The sequence below is a fragment of the Adiantum capillus-veneris genome, chromosome 6 (genome assembly GCF_014529385.1).
Source record: "Adiantum capillus-veneris isolate H3 chromosome 6, ASM1452938v2, whole genome shotgun sequence".
NCBI classification, from domain to species: domain Eukaryota; kingdom Viridiplantae; phylum Streptophyta; class Polypodiopsida; order Polypodiales; family Pteridaceae; genus Adiantum; species Adiantum capillus-veneris.
This window is the reverse complement of record NC_140936.1, coordinates 138,847,525-138,869,590: the sequence shown is the minus strand read 5'-3', so window position 1 is coordinate 138,869,590 and position 22,066 is coordinate 138,847,525. Positions and strand designations below refer to the sequence as shown.

The following is a 22,066-nucleotide window of genomic DNA, read 5'->3' as shown; positions in this document are numbered from 1 at the left end:
CAACACCTTTTAAATAGGCATTATGTTTCACACTTTGAAGCACAACTAAAGCCATATATGCACATGTTGCCTCATACAAAATTATGTGACCCTTGTAACTAATAGAGGCACACATACTAGCATGTTTTGATTCAGACAAGTTTGTGTTAGGGACAAAGATATCTACCTTCGGCATCTTGCCATACAAATCTTTCCCCTCAATGAGGGACTTGTACATCGCACCAAGCCAACCATGTCTCCAATGAAGGAACCTCGCCTTCAATGGCCATTCTTGTTCTCCAAAATCTCCTAAGCTCCCCCTTACAATTTTCAGCCGCATTCTCTGTTGGTGCAGTTATCCATTTGCAACACAAAATCTTGTGCTCCTATTGAAATGTTGGATGGATGCACTTGGTAGTACCTTGAACCATACATTGCTCCCAATGGAACAAACATTATCTCTCTTTGTTTGGAGTAGATTTCTTTGCTCCTCCAAAATAAACCGTACGTGCACAACAATCCAATTGGCACTTTCTTCATCTGCAATGAATCCTCTGAACTCTGGTTTTCAAAACCTTGTTCCAAGCACAAAATTCAATCTGAGCATATTTATTTTCCATAGTAAACTCAGCACTTGCAATGGTGAGCAAATCTCGTACGTAAGGGTCATAGACATGTGTTGACATAGTCGGCCATCCTTGAACACGGTGGACATGATCAAAGTGCACCCACATTTGCTCTAAATTACCTCCACGGTGCATCCGATTCACTAAATCAACTCCACTGCCAGGTCCTTTAACTGACATTTTAAATACATGGGGTTGCACCTTATCAACCAATTGGCATGGGAAGAGGATATCCTTCTATGCTTTCCTTGTCTCAAACTCACAGGCTCCTACGATTTGCAGTCCACCAAGAGCTTCACTGTCTCTAACGGCATCGTTTAAGCTTCTTCATGGGAAGCTAGGAGTCATCGTCTATGCGAAAAAATCCTCCCAGGTACCTTTAAAAACTACATGTAGTGAGTTTGTTTTACATACTTTTAAGGTTACTATGCACGGTTGTGTTCCTATTGCAGCTTCACCTATTTGCTAAGGTGGGTTTAATTGAAGTGTGTTGTAGTAGTAGTAGGTCGTTCAAAAGTTGTTGCAGGCTCCTGCGGGGACGATTATGAGGAGTTTATGAGCTAAAATATCTTGGCGGTGGTGCTAGCAGTGATAGCGATGGCAGTGGTAGCTCGTCAAAGCCTTTTGCTCTTCATTTCATTCGCCCACTTGGCACAGGTTTTATGCATGTTTTGAACCTGATATGGCAGAGAGTGGTGGCGAGCGAGAGTCAGCTGCTTCAATAGCATGGCTGTATGAGCCAAACAGCACGCCTCTTGGTGGCTCGGCTCCAGCTACTAGACTTGCAGGGTGGGTGAGGTCAGCGTGGCCTGAACAGTGAGCGCAGTGTGCTCTTGATAGCTTTGCAAGACTGGAAAGTGGTGGAGAGTGAGAGCCGGCTGATATGGCAGAGAGTGGTGGCGAGCGAGAGCCGGCTGCTTCAATGGTTGTATGAGCCGGATGGCACACCTCTTGGTGGCTCAGCTCCAGCTCTTGGACTTGCAGGGTGGGTGAGATCAGTGCTGCTTGAACAATGAGCATGGTGTGCTCTTGATAGCTTTGCAAACTACCTGTAGCAGTCCACGCCGGCGTGGATGGCTATAGGAAGTTATTTCCCCTAAGCGTGCAGGCCTCCTCATAATGTCGGCCAACTGCTGCAGTTCCATGATTGCATGCACTGGCTTCTTCCTGCCACAAAAAGATGACCCTATACAGATACAATGGGTGCCTACCTTGATTACCGTCCAGTTTTGGGCTGCACCAGTGGACCATGCGTTTGGGTTGAAAAGGCGTCGAGGGATGATAGTAGGCACATGATCTGTAGGTGCATAGGATATTCCAATCTAGACAAGTACCATGATTGCTAGACCATAATTTTCTATTAGTTCTCTTAGCCAACCAAGCTTATCATTACAAGATCCTTTGCCCCTTAGTATAAGCTTGCATTTGTCATGACAAATAGCTAGCTTTCAATTTACATGAACCAAGTCAAAACAGAGACAGCACATATGCATGCTTGCTCCGTAGCGCCACGCACGAGCCTGCATGCTCCTTAATCCTGTGAGGAGAAGTCCAAAGGAAAGAACTAGACCAAACATCCCATTTGCAAAACGCCAAGCAGGCTGGGACTTTGGATGAGTCCAATCATCTCTTTCAGGTATTTCGAACTCCTTAATGGAACCCTTTGCAAGCCAAATTGGAAATAGCTTTAGTGACTTCCTTTCACATGTTTACAAGAGTATGAAGTGCTAAAATTGAGCGACACTCACCTTGATAGTTCTAATCTTTGCTGCTAATAGTGTGCTAGTTTGCGCAGCTGCTACAAATGGGAATCGATCTCATGATAGTTTTTCAATAGTACATGGTGGGTTGTGACTGATCAGGGATGGCCGAGCTACTACTGCTGCTTATTTATTAAGCCGAGTATGATAATGCAGAGCTGGTTTCTTGGCCAAAACATGAGAAGAGGCACCATTATTGTGAGAGCGGTATTCCTGCTAAATCATCAGGTTACCTTTGCAAACTATTTATAGCCATCCACGCTAGCATGGATGGCTACAGGAGGTTTTTTTCTCTTGATTTTTTAAGAGCTATAAAATCAATGAAATTAAAGCTACGTCTCATAGGCCATAATTCTCAAAAGTTTTTGAATCATTGCTGAAAATCAAAATGGGCCACTGTGATAACACACGAGATTGTTTTTAAATTTGGTCATCACTTGCTCGAAATTTTAGCTCCTTCAAGCCATCCAAGGCAGCATAGATATTGCCAACATGGTAGGCTAGAAGTAATTTCTGAGTTACTAGTTTTTTTAACTTTTTTAATTGCAGTGAAATTGGTTTGGTATTGCAGTGAAGTAAGAAAATTTGTTTTTGTTGTGTTATGCTAGTCCTTCTACTCGTGGACAAGGTCGGAGAGGAAGACAACCTTCTTCAAATCAAGATTCAGGTATTCAAATCAGTGGCAGTGACACAGTTCGCATGGCATCTCAACGGCTAGCCTATAGGTGGAGCTCATCATACTAGTATTAACTAGCTTTTGCTAGTTGGAGGTTATAGTGATGTTATTTTGTTTGTTTGTTTTATATTTCTATTATTCTTAGTTGGCAAAGGCTTTCTTCCAGGTATCCGATGCAGCTATTTGTTGGAGAAGAATGCATGTACTCCCCTTCCATGCATAAGCTCACTACTTGGGAGATGGAGACATGCCCAAGGTGGATAGACATGGCTGTTGGGCATGTTTTGGTGGCAGAAGAGAGAGAGCTTCACAACACTATGAGAGCTAGTGCCACATCCGATGTGCCTCCTCCATCTTTTGGAGTAGATGAGGTGATATTTGGTAAATGGTTACTTCAAACAATCTCAAACATAATTGGTTGAAGAGCTTTAAGCTCTTACATTGTTTGTTTTGCATTTTGGTAGTTTTGAGTTTTTTTACATTTTCTAAGCTACAAATACTTCCCGCAAGGGAAAGGAGGTGATTATTGAGACTAGAATGGATGAGAACATAGACCAAGAGCTTGGTGATCTATCACTTGCTATGTAGTGGCTTGTATTGTTCATTTACATTTATTGGAGCTAAGTCAATTTGTTAGACCTCTTGTGTCGCAGTAGCTCTGGGGAAGATTGCTGCAAAGAAAACGGTTTCTTTGTTTACATTGTTGAGATTCCCTTGCCTTCTTTCTCCTCATGGTCCGACTCATGATGCATGGCCATTTTTGGGGACTACATTGCCATTGATGTTGATTTTAAGGTCGGGATTTGACATCCCGCATGGACTGCAAAAACAATGGTGACTGATGTACGATACAAATTTTGACATCCATGAGAAGTGTTAGAGGTGTAGTGTCTGTATTGATGATGAGTGTGACTCTTCATAGTCACTAGAGAAAACTATACCTTTTCTGGCTACTCTCTATTTTGCATCAATATTCCACTTTTTATCTTACAATTCTTCAAAAGTCTCTCTTTGTTGGATATAGGATATGACAATTGTCTCTTGATATAGAACTTAGAAACTTTGTAGGTGTATGAGCAGTGTTGAATTGCATAAGATTGATCGTTAAAATTTGAAGTTAAAATTATAATGTTGATTGTTGTTGTGATCATGACATGGTTTGCATACTTGTAAAATAACTTTGCTACTCGCTCAAGTTTCTGATTTCTCGACAAATCTTGCATTAAAATTGTAGTGTTGATTGTTGTTGTGGATCATGACATGGTTTTCATACTTATATAATAACTTTGCTACTCGCTGTGGGTTTATCGTTGCTCGACAAATCTTGCTCGTGTTACGGTAAGACTCAGATGCAACAGCCCCAAATCTTTCATCTTGAAAGTAGCATTCAAATCAGCCTTAAATTCAGCAATATGTGCCTCATTGGGACCAGTGATCAGCAAATCATCCACATAAAGAACAACAATGAGAAGTACATTGCCCTCACGCTTGACATACAATGTGCTTTTTGTTGGACTATTACGAAAGCCTCGTTTAACCAAATGAGTGTCAGCCTTTTCATACCAAGCACGAGGAGATTACTTCAACCCATACAAAGCTTTGTTACATTTGCACACCTTATCCTCATCCTTTCTTGACAAAACCACGAGACTGCGTTACATAAACTTCCTCAAATATGTCACCATAATGTGTGACTGATGTACATCCCGACCAAAATGAGGTGCCAATGCACATAGAAAACGAACAGTAGTCATACGACAAGTGGGAGCAAAAGTTTCTTCATAATCTATGCCTTTTTGTTGTGCATAGCCTATTGCAACAAGTCGAGCCTTATGGCGATTAACCTCACATGCGGCTTGTGTTTCAACTTGTAAATTCACTTTGTGTGCCAATGGCATTTTTGCCATGAGGAAAATCACATAAAGTCCATGTGTCATTTTCTATAAGTGCATCATATTCTGATTGCATGGCAGCCATCCAATTTTTTGAATTTTGTGCTTCATCAAAAGACAGAGGCTCCACAACATCATGTAAGCTAGACACAGCCAAAGCATAACAATCTGATGCATAAGAGGCATGGCAAGAACTTGAACAAGTACGACTAGACAAAGGTGCATCCAATTTACTATCATGCAAAGTGTGCACCATCCATTTTGGCATACCTCTAGCTCGCTCAATTTCAGTCATTTCCTCATCAAGTACATCATGTACATCTGCATCAGTAATAGGCTGATCTGTAACATTTTTAGAAACCCCCATAGGTTGTACATTTGCCTCATTGGAATTCGTACTTCCACCACTGAAAAGAGGCAACAAAGTGTCATAAATGTCTTATGAGCTTACATTATTGTCTCTAATACATGACAGCAAAGGCTGAATAGAATCTTCACAAATACAACATCACGTGAGACCAAAATACGCTTTGTTTGCGGATGGTACAACCTGTAACCTTTGCTTTCAGCACTATAACCAACAAAAATACATTTGACAGTCTTATCATCCAATTTTCTGCGCTGTGTTTGTGGCACCAAAGCATATGCCAAACAGCCAAAAATACGCATGTGCTCAATAGAAGGCTTTCTATCATGCCATGCTTCATATGGAGTAATAGAATACAAAGCTTTCATAGGACACCTGTTTAGTACATAAGTGGCACACATGATGGCCTCAAGCCAAAAAGAATGCAGAAAAGCTTGACTTTTGACCATACATCGTGCCATTTTCGTAAGAGACATGTTTTTCCTCTCAGCAACACCATTTTGCTGAGGCGTATACGGCACTGTACATGGGTGTTGTATCCCACGACTAACCAGAAATGCATTAAATTCATGAGACATATACTCCCCCCCTCAAACGGAACGGAGAGTGCCCATAGTACATTTCGAGACATTTTCAGCCATAGTAAGAAATTGCTTGAAGTACATAAACACTTCGGACTTAGCTTTCAACGGATATACCCATGCATGCCTGGAGTAGTCATCAATGAAAGTCATGAAGTACAAGTAATTTCCCAAGGATGGAGTTTGCATAGGCCCACAAACATCACTAAGCACAAGTTGCAATTTGTATGTAGCACGAACTGACCCATCCTTTGGAAACTTAGCACACTGCATTTTACCCAAAATACAGCCTTCACAAACATGTTTGACAGGTGCTTCAAGAGGCAGCAAAGAAGCAACCATATCATATTTCTCCAAACGCAACGAACTGTCAAAATTCATATGCCCAAAACGTGCATGCCAGAGTTTTGCATCTAAAACAACCCTTGAATCTACAACTGCATTTGCAAAATTTTGTCCACACTTGTCATACAAAGTGAGCGTATACAGCCCATGGCACAAAAGGCCAGATGCAACAATTTCATCACCAAAATTGAGATCGTGAACTATACATCTATCATCCACAAATTTGACTACAATTCCAAGTCTAGCAAGTGCCGATACAGACAAAAGATTCTTCTTGATCCCAGGTACATAAAGTGCATCAACTGACATGCATGCATCATGGACAGCAAGATTATAGGTACACTTTGCACTAAAAGCCCATTCTGCATCAACATCAGCATCACAGTCTCCTTTCACAGAAGACTCAACAATAGTTGCATTTGTAGTGGAACCAGCATTTATAGTGGAACCACCCTCTTTCTTCTTTGCCTCTTTGGCCTTCAACTTAGGACACTTCTTGATCAAGTAATCATTAGCTTTACAATAATGGCAACGCATCTTCTTTTTTCCCTTATTGCCAGAATTTCCAAACGAATTTTTGTAAGCAGAAGCATTAGGAACAAGTGATTTTCCACTCGCAGAAGAACCATAAGAGGTGGTTGCATTATTGTTACCACCCTTTCTTTGAGAAGCAATAAAAGCCTATTCAATTGCACGCTATCTAGTCTTGTTTTTTCTGGAAAGTGACTCTTGCAACAGCAATGTGCACTCCTTGGGTCATAAGTCTCCAAGTGCTAGCAAAAGTCTGGTTAGAGTCTGGCAAGGCATCAAGGACATCTGCACAAGGAAACTGTCTGAAATGACTTCACATACAAAAATAAGTTACTCGTTGATATCCTTGAACCAGCAAGGAAAGTGTCCATATCATCTTCCTCATGCATAATCTTTGACTCTAGCTCTTTACGCAACAACGCAATTTTTGCCTCATTGCGGCTTGCATAAAGACCAACCAAAATATTCCAAGCCTATTTTGCAGATTTTGCTGAATGAATGTAAGGAGTAATGGTGCGCTTCACAGACAACGTAATCAATGCATGAGCTTGTGCATGCTTTACATCCCAACGAGCTTGTTCTGTCGTAGGCAAAACACCTCTAACAGCAGCAATCCTTGCAGTAAGACCTACAACATCCTCAAGATCGCCTACATCCTCAGAACCCGGACATACATCAATGTCCTGCACAATATTCCAAACGTCCTTTGACACAAGAACATGTTGCATCATGTAAGCCCACATAGGGTAATTGTCCCCATCCAATCTGTCCTCAGCAGAAAGCATCTTGAACACATCTGCGTTGTTGTCAGCCATGGAAAATGTCTGCACTTGATGTGGAAACTGCCCGAAGTGAGGAGAAATTGAGTAAGACCAGCACATGCTATATAGCACAACGCGCAGTAGACCGTGTGGGACCTGTTATGCAATAATTGGCACTGATAGAAATTATACACAGAATGACAAGATAGCCTGTGCAGTAGTGTCTGTAGTGGAAACAGAGGCCGAAATGAGCCCGAATCAAAAATCTGAGCAGACTAAGCTCTACGAGTTCCCCCAAAAAAATTCAACCTACAAACTCGCCAAACTCACTGAAATCAAAGAAAGTGAGCAGGCGTGTTCTGGAGCTGCTGGCGACTAAGCCCGATAGGACATAACCTGCTCTGATACCAATTGTTGGAATTAGGGTTGCAAAAAAACACACACGGCTTGGAGAGGATGAAGGAAGCTCAAGGTACACAATAGAGAGTGTATTACTTAGTGTGCAATGGAAAGATAGGTATCCCTAGAGTGATGGTGTATATACAATGCACGGGGGGCAAAACCTCCTAAAGAGGGAAAAAATGCCCCGTCGGTCCTAAGTGTGTTCACACACATCACTACCACATGTATATGGTAACACCAGCAAAAATATATGGCTTTGTCCAAGAAGAAGAAATAATAAATCTAGTGCCTAAAGGGCCCCTAGGCAACTTCACTGCCAAAGCAAAAAAAACTCCAGTCAAAATGAGATGTCAAAGCATCCATAGAGAATTAGCAAGGCCCAAGATTGTAGATCCTATCCTAAAAGCATTGTTGTGACAAAATACTAAATTCTTGGCCCAACAAAATTTTATGAGAGCTTAAGGGCAAGGGGGGATGTAAACCATCAAGGTCTACAATATCAAAAATTAGCAAAAAATCCACAGCCACATCATCAATACTAGGTAAAGCATTGATATTGAACACTTAAATTACATGTTTGGGTCTCCTTTGATGTCATGCCAAGGGTAAGACCGGGCAAGCGAAGGGCCAGGACGTACATGCGATCAAGGGTGCTATATTTTAGTAGTCTATGAGTCTTTATATAGCGAGGTTGGGTGGAGCGTTGCATGGTCTAGCCTCCTCTGGTCTCAGATTGGTATCAAAACTCAGGGAAGGGTAGCTATGGAGGGAAAGGGCATGGACTCTTGTTCTCTTCATCCCATTTGCTCTGTCAATCTCTCTTCCTCTCCATGAAGCATGGAGGCTGGTGGTCTCTCTCTCTAGCTCTCATGAAGTCGTGGTCCTTTTTGTGCATGCTCATGCAAGCCATGGAGAAAAAATCGAGGTCGCCCGTGTGTAGGGTCTCTTATTTGCAGAGGGAGTCGAGGCCGAAGGCCACCGTGTGTACAGCCTCTTGGTTGGGGAAAGGGTGCAGTCGACCGGCATGAAATTGGGTGTAATTGGGCTTATTGCGTTTGCACAGCAAAGGGCAGGAAAATTCGGCACAGCAATGCAAGACGATGAGGTCTATGGGGCCTTGTATCTCTTCTTCTCTCTCTTGCCATCATTATAGATGCACCATTGCCATGTTGGAGTTTTTTTTCTCTTTGTTCACACTCTAGATGCCCACAAGGATCGTGGACTGCTCGTTGTCTGTTCTCTCATGCTACGCACAACACATTGTGAAAGTCTTCTCTTTTTCTACGTTGTGGGCCGTCGTCTTCCCCACCTGTTGCATGCAGATCGCGGGAGAGGAGATATACGTCGCATGCACATGCAACCCGCTTTTCCCCTTTCTCGAAATAGCTCGGATACCACTGAAAGGAGAGGAGTAATAAAGTGTGCTAATCTCCACCCAACCATGCTATCTTATAACCTCCCCCTAGCGTACACACTGTCCGGCCGTGCCGATGGCCTTGCCCGTAGGACCCGTGTCCTTACAGCAAGGTTGGGTGGGGAGTGGCACGGTCCAGTCCCCTCTGATCTTAGATTTGAGGATGAAGCTGCCAACATAAAGTACTCAAGGGAGAGCATGCCATATAATCCAACTCTTACTAAGGCTTAAAGCATTGATATTCAAGGCTTAAATTACAAGTTTGGGTCTCCTTTGAGGAGAAAGCTACCAACATAAAATCATGAAGGTAGAGCAGCCCGTATAATCCAACTCTTACTAAGAGGATAGCCTCAATTTTCCATTGTATCAAATTAGGTAAACACTAGCAGTATCATTTTACAAACAATTGTCTTTTTTTAAATCAGAAGAAGAATTTATGAATTATCAATGACAGGGAGCCATAGCACGAGGTTATAGAGCTAAATAAAACCATACAATGTCAAGTAAACCAAATTCCATTAAACATTTTAAGTTCAAGCCTTTGAAGCATTATCTACTTGTACAACTATAAATCATAATAACCATAGTGAGAAGATGAGAAAACTATGAAGAGGAATCAAACCAGATCCCTTGTAAAAGGGGAGTACAGCCCTCAAACAAAGCCATAGAAGGGAGTATTTGAAGATTGTTGTTCCTTCCTTCTCTCTCTATAAATATGTGTGTGTGTGTGTGTGTGTGTGTGTGTGTAGAGAAAAACAAGAAATTAACCCAAGGCTAAGTGAGGGATGAAGAATCCCTCACCTTATACATAAAGGCGGAAGGCGAGAGGAAGTAGGAAGTCATCACATCCCATCTAATCAACTTCAATTGTGGACCATTAGTCAAGCCAAGAAGGCTTCACTGCAAGAAGCTACATACTTGGCATCTAGACAAGGGAGAAACCTACATTTAAGAAACAAATTATTCACTAAATTAAGCACAATTTGTTGAGCAAATAGGGTTTCCATTGGGGGAAACTATAGCAAGACTACAACCATAATAATGATAGGAAATATGGGTAGAATTCACCAAAGCAAGAAGAGGTCACCTTCTGCTATGCATGGCCATCAACCCTTCATCAAGCATCATCCATCAATCCATAGGTACACCATGGCAAGAACACAGGCAAGTTTCAAACACAAGATTGCATTTGTATACATTATCAAAAAAGGAATACATAACATACTTATGGTGGTGGAGATTCAATTGTGAGATCCACTCACTAATACTCGGAGTGCTACCATATCTTCCAAAGTGAGGTGTGAGCCTTTTGCCAAGCGAGAAGGAGCCTTCAATACAACTGTCGGGAGAGGATTGTTTTGCATGAGGCACAATAGGAATAAAAAAAGGTGGAATCGGTGTGCACCCTCGGGGATAGCCCGCTAGGTTAAGTTGCAAGGTAGGTGCAAAATACATATAGGGGGCCAATTTTATGGATCAACCCAAAGGGATTTTGAAGAGGGGGTTTTCAATAGCACAAGGGAAAGGATTTATGAGAGGTACTTATAGGATCAATGCTTCATTAGCTCAAAACAAAAATATATAAGAAAAAAACTATCCAACAAGGGGATTGTATAGAAACATAAAGATGAAGAACTCTTATGTACCTTCTAGACTCTATGAGCCCCAATGTCAACCTACAATGCTAATATCCAGAGGATCAAGACAAGTACACTTAGAGGACAAGACATCCCCTCTTTTTTTTTTAGAGAGGTTTTTTATGAAGGTAGCAGGGCATTCAAAAATAGGATTCATCTAATAGCACCTGTGTGTGTGTGTGTGTGCACACGTGCACGTCTGTGCGTGCCTGTGTGTGCATGTATGAGAGAGAGAGAGAGAGAGAGAGAGCAAAGGAGAAACTTCAAACAACCAGTAGGTACAATAGGTTTCTAAAACTATCTCTCTCTCTCTCTCTCTCTCTCTCTCTCTCTCATGCATGCTAGATGTATTCTTGGGGGGTGCACTATAATCATGTTAATGCATAATGTGAGTTCAATAGGAGGAATTTTAAATGCAAACATTTAAGATGAATTAACAGAGATACATTAATAAAGAGGGTTTTTATATTCCATTTTAGAAAAAAAACTCCTAAAATAAGGGATCATTTTATTCATTCAAACATGTTAAAAGAGGGGTTTTTTAAATGCCACTCGAACGTCGTTATGTAGGGGGTTCTCAATAGTGTATCCCACGAGGATGTATTCTATTCAGTAATTAGCATTGTGCTAATCTCAAGTAGTCATAGACTTGAGACCTGCATGGATCATGGCATCATGCCTTGGTTCCATTCTCGTTCCATTGCCCTTACTCAAAAAGAGCACGCATGCATACAAGACTAATTGTTTGTTGAAACTTAATATCACCTAACACTTAAATCTAGAGGTCTTATGGCACTCACTTCCCTTTAAGGAAGAGGCCTAGTGTAACATTTAATGGTCTAGTAACTTGTGTGTAGCGGCAAATAACATAGACATAGTAAGCATTTCATTAAGAATAGATTCCTAATGAGCATAGCAAGAGTGCTTGGATGGAGAGAGCAACAAAAGCATAACACCTAGTTAGATAGCCATGAACAATACTTCAAAAAGAGAGAGAAATTAAGCTATTGACAACAGTTGAGGACCAAATTTACATGGAGCCAGTCCCTCCTCCAAAAGGCTTTGTATTATAGGTTTCCCATTTAAGGGAGAAATTTTACAATACAATACTTTGTGTTCGTTCAATAACTTGCTGGTGCAATGAAAATGGAAGCTTCAAGCACCAAGCTTACACTTGAAAACACAATATCAATTTCCTCAAGGTCTCAGACCCAAGACCTCACACACCTTCGAAGATGGTGAGAGCTAGCGGGGTATGAGAGTAGATCGAGAGGAAGAAGAAGTATTCTTCGAGAAAGAAGTATTTCTCCTCACGTAATCACTCTTAATAGCTTAGAATAGCTTAGTAATTAGCATGATAGAGAAGATGAGCATGCATTGAAGCTTGGCTCTTGGTTGGATTTGCATCACAAAGCCAAGAGTTGTTGGTGTAGGCCTCCCTTCTCACAAGCTTGGAGTAGATGATGAGCTTTCCATTAAAGCTTGAGAAGGAGATAGTCTTCTTTACTTCACACATGAGTTTGTGTGAGTGTGTGTGTGATAATGCCTTGCAAAAATCGGGCCCCTCTCTCTCTTGGTCGACCCCTCTTGCTAATTCCTCTTGCTGGCCCCTCATTGGCCCGTGCCAGGCTTTTAGCCAATAGGAAATTAGAAGCATAATTGCTAACCTTGTGACATGTGTCTCCCTTCCCCCTTTTGTGAGAGCTTTAGGTATTTAAATAAGAGTGTGTGTGTGTGTGTTTCTCTCTCATCCCCTACAAAAATGACTCACCCCCTCCTTAATAGGGATGTGGGAATACTTTTGAGTCTCCCCACAAGCATCCAAATGTCCCTAAGGTTTGACCATAGAACCTTCCATTTAATTTTGGAACCTAAGCTTTTTGGAAATCTTAATGGGTTGAACCATAGGGGGGCTTCTTTGAAGCCCATTGATGCACATTGCTCTTTTGCAAATGGTCCCTCTTTGGATCCCATTTTCCTTCCTTTGGATCCCTATTGAGACTAGTTTGCTAGCCTTACCAATATTCTAGCTTTTTCTCCCCTAGTACTTCCCCGTATTAAATGATCAGTTTAACATGAGAAAATCATTTAGGAGAATTAGATATTAGTTATTATGACACCTAGCAGCTGCATCTGGAGGTCTTATGACACTGATTTTTATTTTAAGGAAGAGAATTATCGCCTAGCACTTAAATCTGGAGGCCTTATGACACTCATTTCCCCTTTAAGAAAGAGGTCTCAAGCCCAAATCTTACTTCAAGACAATCTTTAAGGTATCTCTTGTAACAACCCTTCTCCATGAATGCTACATCACCAAGAATTTAGGATGCTAATAGTACACAATAGTAAAGCAAACTTCAACCAGCTTGCAATTCGCAATAGATTTCAACATAATGGGGCTTGGACACGTTGCATGAGGCAAACAAAGTTAGCATGCTCTCTAGAACTTGCTTTGATACCATTAGGGTAAAGGGGCCAATAACGGACCGGGGTCCAAAACAAGGCCACCTTAACATTAAATGGAAAATATTGCCTAAGTATATGGGAATTATGATTGGGATGTCATTGGGAATGGCAAGAGCTTGATATGATCTATCTTTTCGTATCAAATTCCTATCATTTAATCCATATCGTTCAAATTGAATGTCCCTCTATTGGCCCCCATGTTTTAAGTGGCCTTATATTGACCCCTTTACCCTAATGATGCACGATCTTAATGGTGCCACACCTACGCAATGGCCAACGGAGGAGGAGATACGGAGATTGGGTTCACCCACCAACCACACACACACACAGAGAGAGAGAGAGAGAGAGAGAGAGAGAGAGAGAGAGAGAGCATAACATTTGAGGATACCACTTCAAGGTCTACATTAATAGTAATGGCATGCCTGACAACGCTAGGCTTGCCACCCATGTGCAATATAGATAACATTTGAGGATACCACTTCAAGGTCTAGATTAATAGTAATGGCATGCCTGACAACACTAGCCTTGCCACCCATGTGCTCCCCAACCATGGGTATCATCACCCCTAAACCCTAGACATGCTTAAAATCCACTCTCTAGTGGCATGCGCTCAATGTCAGATCAAGCTCTACCACCACTAAAACCACTAAGGGTTGCACCATGTAAACCTATACATGCTTGTCCACCTGTGTGTGACACCACAAGTGCCCCAATAGGACCTTTTTTAGCGTGCCTGACGCCTGTGTGACATTGGTCTCATAGCTATGCCTTCTTTAATTTTGTTCAACCCACCAACTTTCACTCTTTCGATTGTTCAATTTGCCAATTGGCTGATATAAACGAAGTGCTAGCTTGTAGTCGAGCTTTCAAGTGAAACAGGGAGAAATATGTCAGTCCATTCGGATGGGGATGATGGACGAGGCCGTGTTAAAGAAGCCTCTTGTCCAACGCATGCGAGCTCACGCAGGGCCATGTGTGATAGGGGGCCTAAGTAGAAGGGTTTTTGTGTGGGGTTAAAGATTTGCTGATGTAAGCAAGCCATGTGTGAAGCGGTCATGGCAATGGATAAAGATCAAGGACAAAAGCTAAAGCTGGCAAAACGAATATCGGAAATAAGAAAACCGGATAAAAGCTTTTACACAGCAGTTAAGCGTATATCCAACCATGTACAGGTATCTTCCTGAAACCCTAATTTGGCACGAGGTCGCCATGCGAGCTCGGCTCCCACAGAAGCCTGATTTGTTCACGGAGATGCGCTGAAGGTCTCTCTCCCCCATGGCTTGAATCACTGTCAATTCCTAACGATTTGCTTGCTCTTCCACTTTTTGCCCATTTCGCCGAACATGAGTCTCCGGGATTCGGAGCAGCCCTCTGCAGAAATCCACCTTCCTGCCGATATAGATTGGACAATGCTGGATAAGTCGAGGTTCTTCATGCTGGGCGCGGCTCTCTTCTCAGGGGTTTCGGCCACCCTCTACCCTATGATGGTTTTGAAGACAAGACAGCAGGTCTCTGCAGGCAATGGGTCAAGCATCAAGTTGGGTTTCCATATCTTCCGAACTGAAGGTGTGGGCGCCCTCTACAGAGGGTTTGGTACTTCCTTGCTTGGTACCATCCCTGCAAGAGCCTTGTATATGAGCACTCTTGAAATAACCAAATGTAATGTAGGGTGTGCTGCACTCCATCTCGGCTTGCAGGAATCTGCTGCGGCTGCTACGGCTAATGCAATGGCAGGGCTAAGCGCATCCATGGCAGCACAGCTTGTATGGACCCCTGTCGATGTTATCAGTCAGCGTCTCATGGTTCAAGGGAATCACAGAACCTCCAGCCCGGTTTGCAAATACAGAGGTGGGCTCGATGCGTTTAGAACCATTCTCAGAATGGATGGTTTGAGGGGTCTTTACAGAGGTTTCGGCATGTCCATCATGACATATGCACCTTCTAGTGCTCTTTGGTGGGTGACATATTGTGTGACTCAAAGAATTCTCTGGAAGACCCTAGGTTTTGGCATGAATCGCAATCCAGATGGCGAGGAGCAGGGTAGGCTGAGCTCCCCATTGCTGGTAGGTGTGCAAGGGGTTAGTGCGGCATGTGCTGGAGGTGTGGCGGCCATATTGACAACACCTTTAGACACCATCAAGACAAGGCTTCAGGTGATGGAAAGTGAGGAGAACAAGAGACCCACTGTAAGGGAGACAGTGAGAACTCTTCTGAAAGAGGGAGGCTGGAGGGCATGCTACAAAGGGCTTGGTCCTCGCTGGGCAAGCATGTCTATGTCTGCGACTACCATGATCACCACATACGAGTTTCTGAAGCGGATGTCGACCAAACAAGAGTATGGTAGGGGAGGCAGTGAAGTTTTTTGATATCAGCTGAAACCATGACATGTATACATCACATGGAAGGGGCGAGGCACTTGCTCTCACCAAGCATACATCCTCAATTGCTTTGTCTGAGGAGGAAAGAACCCAATGTGTAAGGGTGCCGCTTATCTCAAGGGGGTATCAGCTTCAAATGTGTATATGATCCCCTGCTCTAAAGCAGTCGGCTACGACGGAGATCTCTGCAGTTGCCGAAGATGCTTCTGAGGTTACTTGTATACTAGCAACCATATAAAGTGTACATATAAAAAATCTGATCACACCAAGAGAGTCACTTCTGGGTTTAGCTTTGTAGATGAAGTGCTCTGTTTACATATCCTTCGTTCATCCATTTGTCTTACCTATGCACCGAGTGCAGATTCGATTGTCCGTTGGTTTTGGCATTGTTGCTCTCTTATTGCGTCAGACTATTGTGGTCTTTGCATTTCAGGCGGTTATTTTTGGGTTTCAGGCAGGGACCCTGTATGCCACAGAGAATGCCCTGTTGCCTTGCCTTCATTGTGCTAGACTCTTTCACAGCTGCAAGTTTGGTTTTTGTGGTGCCTCTTCTGAGGCTGAATGGGTGGGCCATGTGCAGCTCACTTTGAGGCCCCACCATTCATCATTATATGATGAAAGATGTGAATTGGGTGGGAAACACTGCATCTTAAATGTTGGTTGTGTGATCATACCTCAGCACTAACTACCACAGGCATATGAGGGAATGGACCAATCACGCCCGACAAGATCCATGGTGGAGATTCCATGGCGAAGCAACATCACTAAATCACACGGGGTCTTAAATGCAGACGAGCAGTCAAATGAGCATAGGTGGAAAAAAAGCCAGGGTCAACACTCACTGGGTGACTTGAATCCATGAACTACTAGTTGGGAGGCGGACACCATAGCCACACGGCCATGTTGCTTATGATGTCACCCATGGCAAAACATACCATCATATAGTAAACACAAACAGGCAAAAGTAAACTCAGACACGGTGCACACCAATTTTGAAGTCCAGGCCCTAGTTGCCCGTAATTGACTTTACCCCTCGATCTTCATTGAAGACCCCGTGTGAGAGGAAAGCGAATTAATCTTGGGTACAAAAGGATTCTCAGGGTGGTGCCCACGAGATTTGAACCCACCACCTAGAGATTCCTACACACAAATCAATCATGTCGCCGGCACGCATTTGCGTGGTGTATGAAGTGTCACATTCTCTTCTGCTGTGGGAGACTTCATGCGGGAGACAGACGAGATCTTCATTACAACTTCTTCTGAAGTCTCTAATGCTATCCTAGTGGGCTCAGCTTGTAGAATATATGCATCACTCAACAATGAATTCAAGCTACACAAGAAGTTTTGGACAGATTCTCACAATAATTACCTCAACATCATGAGCTTCTGCTCGGGAGGCACTGCATACCTAGCTAGGTACGATTGGGGGCAGGGGACCGCCGGGCCAGTGGTCCCCTGCCCCCAACGTACCTAGCTAGGTATGCAGTGCCTCCCGAGCAGAAGCTCATGATGTTATGCATTGTATGAAAAACACTAGAAAAAGGCTCCCTTTTCCTACATGAGAGAATTTCTAAATCTTCTTGTGCTATGTTTGACCACCAATTTTACATGAGATGGGCCTAGGATTTTAGTGAGCTTGAGTTTCACAAGGCCGCCTTCACACACACAAGAGCCTACCGCCAACATAAAGCAATGCAATTTATGCTTCCAGACTCATTTATTTTGGGAAGCCCTTGCAAGTAATTGTCAAAAGATGAGGATTGGAATTTGGAGGATTTTTAGCCTGTCCTTGAATGACAATTTTATAACCATCGATGAAGTCTGGACTAAAGCTATTACTAATTTAAAAAAACCATATTTGAGCAATTCTTATCACTATCTTCCATGGGGCTCCTTAGGGGGGATCATGGCCAAGATTAAGTGTCACGGACACGGGCGTTGTTGCCATGGCACTATTTGACACCCCTAATTTGGATGGGACCACAGAGGGGATCTATGGTCTCAAATCGTCGTTGATTCTGGACGGTTCGATCCATCTGGAGGAAAAAATATGGGTTTGATGGGGTTTGACTTCATGACCTCTGTGTCACGAATTGCATGCCATACGAGTACATGCATTTTGTTATGAAAGGGAAATGGTAGTAGTGCACATAGCTTGTAGAGTTCACATCTAGTTTACATGCAAGTTGACAATGACGGAGTTTACATTTAGTTCACATTAGGGTTGTGATCTCTATCAAAAACAACGCCGGTATTCTACCATGGATCCCTTCTAGAATTGTGATGTCATTTAGTAACGAAGGCCTTGCCCCCGCCCCCCGGGCCCCCGCCACGCGGGAAAAAAAACTAGTAGCTGAAGAATATCCCCATTATTAAAACCAAGGGCTAGGAGAGAGACCCCGTTGTAGCAAATGCAAGGAGGAAGCTAGGACTCTGAGGCTAGTGAAGGCTAATAACCAAGGGTCTCCCATCCTTGCAGGTGCAAAATTCAAGTATTCCAATTGTGTGCAAGAAGGGATGACTCATTAGTGAGTGACATGAGTCTTGTTTAGAATTGCAAGGTACTTGGCAGTTGAAAGGCCATTGGAACTTGCAAAGCTTTGTAAAGAGATCCACCAAAGATATAAAGCCTTATTTTGAGAATAACGCTTCAATACTCTTTTCTAAGAGCCCGGTCTCACTAGCAATTAAGAGCCCGGACTCTTTTCTAAGAGCCCGATCTCACTAGCAATTATGAGTATTTGTGGTATGAATAAAAAATCAGTGTAATGTGGTCACACAATAGCTTAAATAGTTTAATGATATGTAGCAAACAAGTTCCTTGAAATTACAAATGCTACTAATACTCACTTTATTCATGTATTTCTTTTTTTCTACGGGCCTAATTGCAGACCTCGCCTCACACGACTTTGCCCTTCTCATTTCCTCGTAAAACAACAAGAGGCATCTCTCCAGATTCTTGCTAATGAAACACCTCCCAAAATGCTTACCACCTATTATTTTTTGGAAGTTTGACTCAGTAACAAGAGTTTTTCTTAAAAGTGTGTGCCAATGGGTAGTAATGAGCTACGTATATACATGCTCAATTGATGGATTGTAAATTGATGATATGGTCTCATTATGCACACATACGTAAGACATCTTATAGCTTCCTATCAAGATGAGTTGGCCTAGCGATAAAGACAAGGGGATTTAAGTGTGCTCGCTTAGAGTGACATCTTTTCGTTGTGTAACAAGTGTTATTAGATACTACTGTCATGGATGGATATGACACAAATGAAATGTGCATCATGTAGTGGAAGTGCAAATAAGTAGGTATGTTACCCAATGCTTTGGGGGGGCCGGGGCGGGGGAGGGGGGGGACGACTTACCTATGTTTAGTCCCACCTAAAAATCTGAAAATTTATCACTATTTTTAGTTTGGCAATAAAAACATACAAAATTCAAAGAAATTTAGTATAAAAACCTTAAAATGTAGTCAATTTACCTCCTAAATTTTCCATGTGTAGGTTTCCAAATTTTTAGAAAGGCATTTAATTTGGGTATAGTGTAACCACATGATGTATCATCACCATGTATAAATACCCATTTGCAACGTAATATAAGAATGCTCACCCATATCAAAAAAAATTAGTGATATAGGATGAGGGTGCACATATATGCGAGAAAGTTACTATAGTGATGCAAGAATTTACTTTGATTTTATACTTACATATTTTGCTTCATCATTAACTCTACAAGATACATCCACATTTGAAGTTGACACAAAGATCACCATTGTCAATGTGAAGACATTCTTGTGTGACGAAGCATGGTCTCTCATAGGCCATATTGAGTTCATGACGATTGTAACTGGAAATACCTATCGTGCCCGTTTCTTAATGAGTAGAGACACAAGTAGCTATGATTAATAAGTTGCGACATGTTTTTCTCGTCTTTGGTGTAAAATTACAAAAAAGATATTTGTATCAATAGCCATGAATCTTCTATACAAATAAGTGGTTTCAACAACCTTAGATAGCATATTCGGATGGAGGATTCACCTAAGACATGCCAATAGATGTATAGATTTTGAAATAGATTTAGTACTAACTTGGAGGAATTTGTGATAAACTCAAGTATACATAACCATGAGTTGGAGTGCCCTCCTAAGACTAAAAGACCTTGTTTTTTAGAGCATCTCTCTTATGCTTTTCTATTGAATTGCCATGTGTTGCCATCTGCTCCTAAGGAATTTTTGTTGCTTTTTAAGAGAGGAAAGAGTATATAATTCGTTATTGGATGTCATATCTTGGTAAAATCCGTTGTTGTCTTGGTGGCTTGGGACATGAAGGCTTGTGCATATATCTTGACTCTTGGTGTACTGGAGCACTTCTTTGCAATAGGTAAAGAAGAGTGGGGAGGTAACCAATTGTAGAGTGCAATGACACAACAAATAATATAGTGATGCTTTTACAATTAGCTACGGACGGTTGATTTGGTGTTGGAATGCTTTGTATTTGAGGAGTAGAGGGGATGTCGATTTTGTGAGATGGTTTTGTATTTGACATATGGAGAGTGAACTCTTTCCGTCAAAACTAGATGTTTGGATATTGTATAGGTTCTGTAAGAGTAGTTCTTCCTATACTTGATAGAGTTTAGGCTGTTATCCAAAATCATTATGTTTTGGAACTACCTTCATGATGTTAGATTTTGAAGTCATGCTATACTTAGTGAAGAGTGAAGCAACACCACCTTTAGAAGGTGCCCTTATAGAATATCATATTAATTGAATATATTACTTTTTCTTGATGTAGTTAAATTAGGATACGAGGTCATGTAGGATTATCGATCAACAAGAGTGTCGCAACATTAACTTGTCAGATATTGGACGTGACATTCATTAGTAGCCAAATCTACTGTCAAAGATGGTGGACCATGATGTGATCCAACTTGGACCCAAAGACATTGTGCTCACTCAATGGAACAAGAGTGTATAGGCACTACACTTGTGCACATTATGCATGTTCATATGCATTGCCCTAGACGTTCAAAATTTCATTAGTATCTTGTTTCGTTTGGATACTGTTTTGCTTCATGCAAGCTTTCTGGAGGATAAACTGAAGGATTATATTTTGAGCATTAGGGGGACAGTCCATGGCTACTCCAGTCCACTCCTGATTTGGGGAAAGGGTAAAGGCCTCTTTTCAGAGAGATATGAGCTCCTACAAGAGGTCATAGACATAGGAAGTTTGCTTGTGATGACACAAACCACTCAAACAAGGACATATGTGTGACATCGAGGGAGAGCCCCCATGTTCTTGTAAATAAGTGATAGAATGAGATTTCCGTGAAAACGGAGACTAGCTTTTTGGGGTCTCAACATAATTACCTCTTTCTTTCTCTTTGCCATCTCATTATTAATCCATCTTTTCTAATGCATTTGCATCACTCCACCTTTAAGAGTGGTTGAGCCATAACAAATGGCTAATATTTGGGAGGGAAAATTGGTACAATAACCCAGCAAAAAACACTCCTTCAATTTCTCTGTGTCATGAATTGGGTCCCCATTTGATACCTTCCACTCGAACCTAACCTGACCTTATCGGCAAAGCATCCACTTGTTAGCTTATCATATCATCAACTCACTAACAAAACCCATCTTTAAGCATCCCTGTTCGAGAATCCCCTTAATGACACAAAACAGGTCATCCCCACCTTAATCATGCAAATGGCAAACAGCTGACATAATCTGAATTCCTTATCCCAAAATGACCGACACAATGGCCAAGCACAATGATCATGAAAAAACTCTCTTCGGCGTTTTCTCAATGTGCACTTTAACCAAATGCAAAGAATTGAATACTACAAAGATCAAAGTTCAAAAGTAACATGTCAAAAAGACCTCACAGGCATACTTCTACTGAAGAACACCTATGGCAATTGCGCACTGCCGACGTTCAAGCCAGAACTGTCTTGTTTATCTTTCAACCAAGCTTAAGATAAAAGAAACCATCTTTGCATCAATTTCTGTTTTCCAACGGGAGGTGAAGAAGACAGCTGTCTCAGAAGATCAAGCTGCTTAACGAAGACATGAAAGATTTTAACAATCCCCCTCTTTGAGAGCCTGAGCTTTTACCCACATCTCCTTTAGCGACCGCGTGTCCCTCATTTTCCCTTCCCACATGGACAACATGGCAGAAACCACTCGGCATGGCTGAAGTTCATGGCAACTCCATGAACCAGCAACTCTTGGCAGATCCAAGCATGCC

General features: G+C 42.0%; 1 protein-coding gene across 1 annotated transcript; it reads left to right on the top strand.

Annotated features, from left to right (window-relative positions):
- Positions 1-14,562: 14,562 nt before the first annotated feature.
- Positions 14,563-16,223, top strand: LOC147456365 (Mitochondrial substrate carrier family protein). Its single transcript, XM_086514880.1, has one exon. The coding sequence runs from the start codon at positions 14,781-14,783 to the stop codon at positions 15,801-15,803; it is 1,023 nt and encodes a 340-aa protein (XP_086371006.1). The 5' UTR covers positions 14,563-14,780; the 3' UTR covers positions 15,804-16,223.
- Positions 16,224-22,066: the final 5,843 nt, after the last annotated feature.